Raw genomic sequence first — 2,995 nt, 5'->3', positions numbered from 1 at the left:
AAACCATGTAGGTACAACTGAGTGAAGAAAGTGTCTATACAAACCTCACTTTATTGTTAGCACCCGAGCGATATTTTTACTTAATTGCGACTTAGATAATAGAGTAAATAGGTGTATAATCATAATCAACGACATTACTAAGCAACTATAAAAAAACAAAACTGAAAGTAGTTTATCCTTGTTTGGTTATCAAGCCTTAAGAAATTAGACAGTACCTAAATAATCAATACAAAATTATAGCACGTAACCATTTAAATTAGTTTTCTCTTATTTGGTTTACTTTATTGTTACTTGACTCGACCACAAAATTGAGCAAAAAATATTTAACAACCTGTATAAAGTGCAATCGCCAGCGCAGCGCAAAAACGCGGCTTTACACTAAACCAATAATAGAATAAAATCAATCTATACACCCTCTCTACGCACACCAACACACGTCAATCAATGATTTTCTTATCCCTATACACGCGCACATAGCTTATCCAAAATCGGCTATCGGTAATATTGGCATTGTAAACATTTATAGGATATTTGCAAACTATTTCGACAAACGCTAAAACTACACCCATCCCTTTCTCACATCCGAGGGCGAATCAATCGGGAGCTAGTGAAAGCGAGATGGGGAGATCGGTTTTACAACTTCGCAGAGGGACAATGGCAACGCTATTGTTGAATGTACCCCAAACTTTTTTTAGGTCACATAAAAGTATTACATTCGATGGGGACGTGCTGCCTGCATTCACTTATTGCATTCGTTTCGCAGTCAACATAGAAGAAGGATCGTCGCCCACGCAGTCCGGTTTAGTGCTAAATCTATGCAGTGATCTAGTGACAGTGAGTGGATAAGTGAAACATGACGTCAGCGGCCACTACTAATCGTGCGCATGACATGTGGAACAATTGTGCCGACATGATCAATCAAGGTGACTTACAAACGAAACAATACAATTACAAACCTATGATGCCAAACTTGTATAATTACCAAAACAATGCTTACAGTGCTAACGCAGACTATTATCCCCCGTACATGCAAAGTGCTGACTTTTACAAAGCTTACGGGGGTAACGAACAAACCGATACTGTAGTTAAATCCGAGCCGGCTAATTGGCAAAACTATCAGTCAAATTACACAGATAGTCATGCTAATATGGAAATGGTGAACAGATGGAGAGAAATGAACTATTATAGACAACGACAGCAGTATCAAAATCCCCACGGATACGATCAGAGAAGTAATATGGCTAATCAAGTGCCTTTAGATACCGTGGAGAGAGAGGACACTCGATCGATCAATTCACCAGGTCAGTGCAGTTTGCCAGAAACCAGCTACGGGTCCCCGCAAAGTACCACAAGTGCTAAGCCAGCCAGCCCTGAGGCCGATTCAGGAAAGCTTCGGGCGCTGCTGTCAAAACCAAAGAAAAATGAACCATACAAATCATACACGCAAGAAATATTGCAGCGAATGATGAACCAAGCGGATCCAATCACGGACTGGGAAAAAAAGAACGAAATTAAAGCGGATAAGGAATGCAATTTGTCGCAATTTCATGGTGGATACGAGGCAGAAGGTCAAACGTCAGTCAAGAGTGCTGGTGGGGCGGCGAAAGAAGCGCCGTCATCGGGAGTCGACTGTCAGGACGTGACGAGGGTCGAGGCAGGCGGGGACAATGCGGATTACGCCGATACCAAGATGGCCGCTGCAGCCGATGTGCAAGGATTCTACCCGTGGATGAAAACTATTGGCGGTATGTTACCTTTTATTCAGTACTTTCCATTGTATACTCACTTCAAAAAAAAATTGTGTGTGTTATATTTAAATAACAAGACCTATAAGATTATTAAACTAGACTATTAGACCTAACATAGTGTTATCATTTTTGATTAAATAGGTACTTAATTCAATCAATGGCCTTCAATTTAACAATGACATTGTGTTTCATTTTGGATATATTTCTTTTGTTATAGGTGATGACAAAAAGGAGGGATCTAAAAGGACAAGGCAGACCTACACCCGGTTCCAAACATTGGAATTGGAAAAAGAGTTCCACTTCAACAAATACTTATCGAGACGACGAAGGATAGAGGTCTCCCACGCCCTCGGTCTGACTGAAAGGCAGATCAAGATCTGGTTCCAGAACCGACGGATGAAGGCGAAAAAAGATGGAAAACTAAACGCTTCTCCAGACCCGTACGGTGCCGAAGAAATGGGTACTACAGCTTTAGGCAATATGCCCGAATATATGGATACCAGGCAGATGCCACTAGATTATCCTGGATACCATATGGGTAATGGTCCACAGGCAAACCTGGCACATATGCCAGCGATACCACAGAACTGTATGATGCCGCCGTATAATGTGCCTAAAATGTGACCCGTAAAATAATTTTAGTAACAACTGATTTGCAAATTCCATTATTCTGGCTTCTAACGTAAAATATGAAACCAACTTTACATCAATGTCTGTGCGTCGCGTGCGCGCGTATGATACCGCGCATGATGCATGCGGTGAACGCGGCGTATTGGGGTCAAATTGGTACCTATAATATTTAATTAGTACCTATAATATTTAACGTTAATCAACTTCTATTTAACAAGCGTATTTTATATACAAAATCATCTTAATTTGATGTAAAAAAGTGACCAATATAAATATAAAATGCAAACGACATGCACTCAGACTACCTACAGTGTTTTTTTTCTAAGATCACATATTTGACAGTTATGAATTCACCCTTATAGATATGAAGCTAAGATCTACCGTTTAACTGATAGCCTTAAAGTCATATAAGGGTCAATTCATAATTGTCAAATATGTGATCTTAGAAAAAAACACTATAATAGTACCTATCCTTTGGTATGGTATAGGGTATAGGGTATTAATATAAAAACAAAGATTATGCATATTTAATGGCCGCAACACAGATTGATTATGTACTAGAGGTTAGTCGTTGATTGATTTCTTCAATATTTCATTATAAAAAAATGCATATGATT

At 39.3% G+C, this 2,995-nt stretch overlaps 1 protein-coding gene across 1 annotated transcript; it reads left to right on the top strand.

Moving 5' to 3' along the window:
- Positions 1-297: 297 nt before the first annotated feature.
- LOC134657199 (homeobox protein Hox-B5a-like) lies at positions 298-2,401 on the top strand. Its single transcript, XM_063512755.1, has 2 exons — positions 298-1,745; positions 1,966-2,401. Exons 1-2 carry the CDS (start codon positions 854-856, stop codon positions 2,370-2,372), a joined length of 1,299 nt encoding a protein of 432 aa, XP_063368825.1. The 5' UTR covers positions 298-853; the 3' UTR covers positions 2,373-2,401.
- The last annotated feature ends 594 nt before the right edge of the window (positions 2,402-2,995 follow it).

Source organism: Cydia amplana, chromosome 2, assembly GCF_948474715.1.
Source record: "Cydia amplana chromosome 2, ilCydAmpl1.1, whole genome shotgun sequence".
NCBI lineage: Eukaryota > Metazoa > Arthropoda > Insecta > Lepidoptera > Tortricidae > Cydia > Cydia amplana.
The sequence above is the reverse complement of the archived record's forward strand: the minus strand, read 5'-3'. Positions and strand labels throughout refer to the sequence as shown.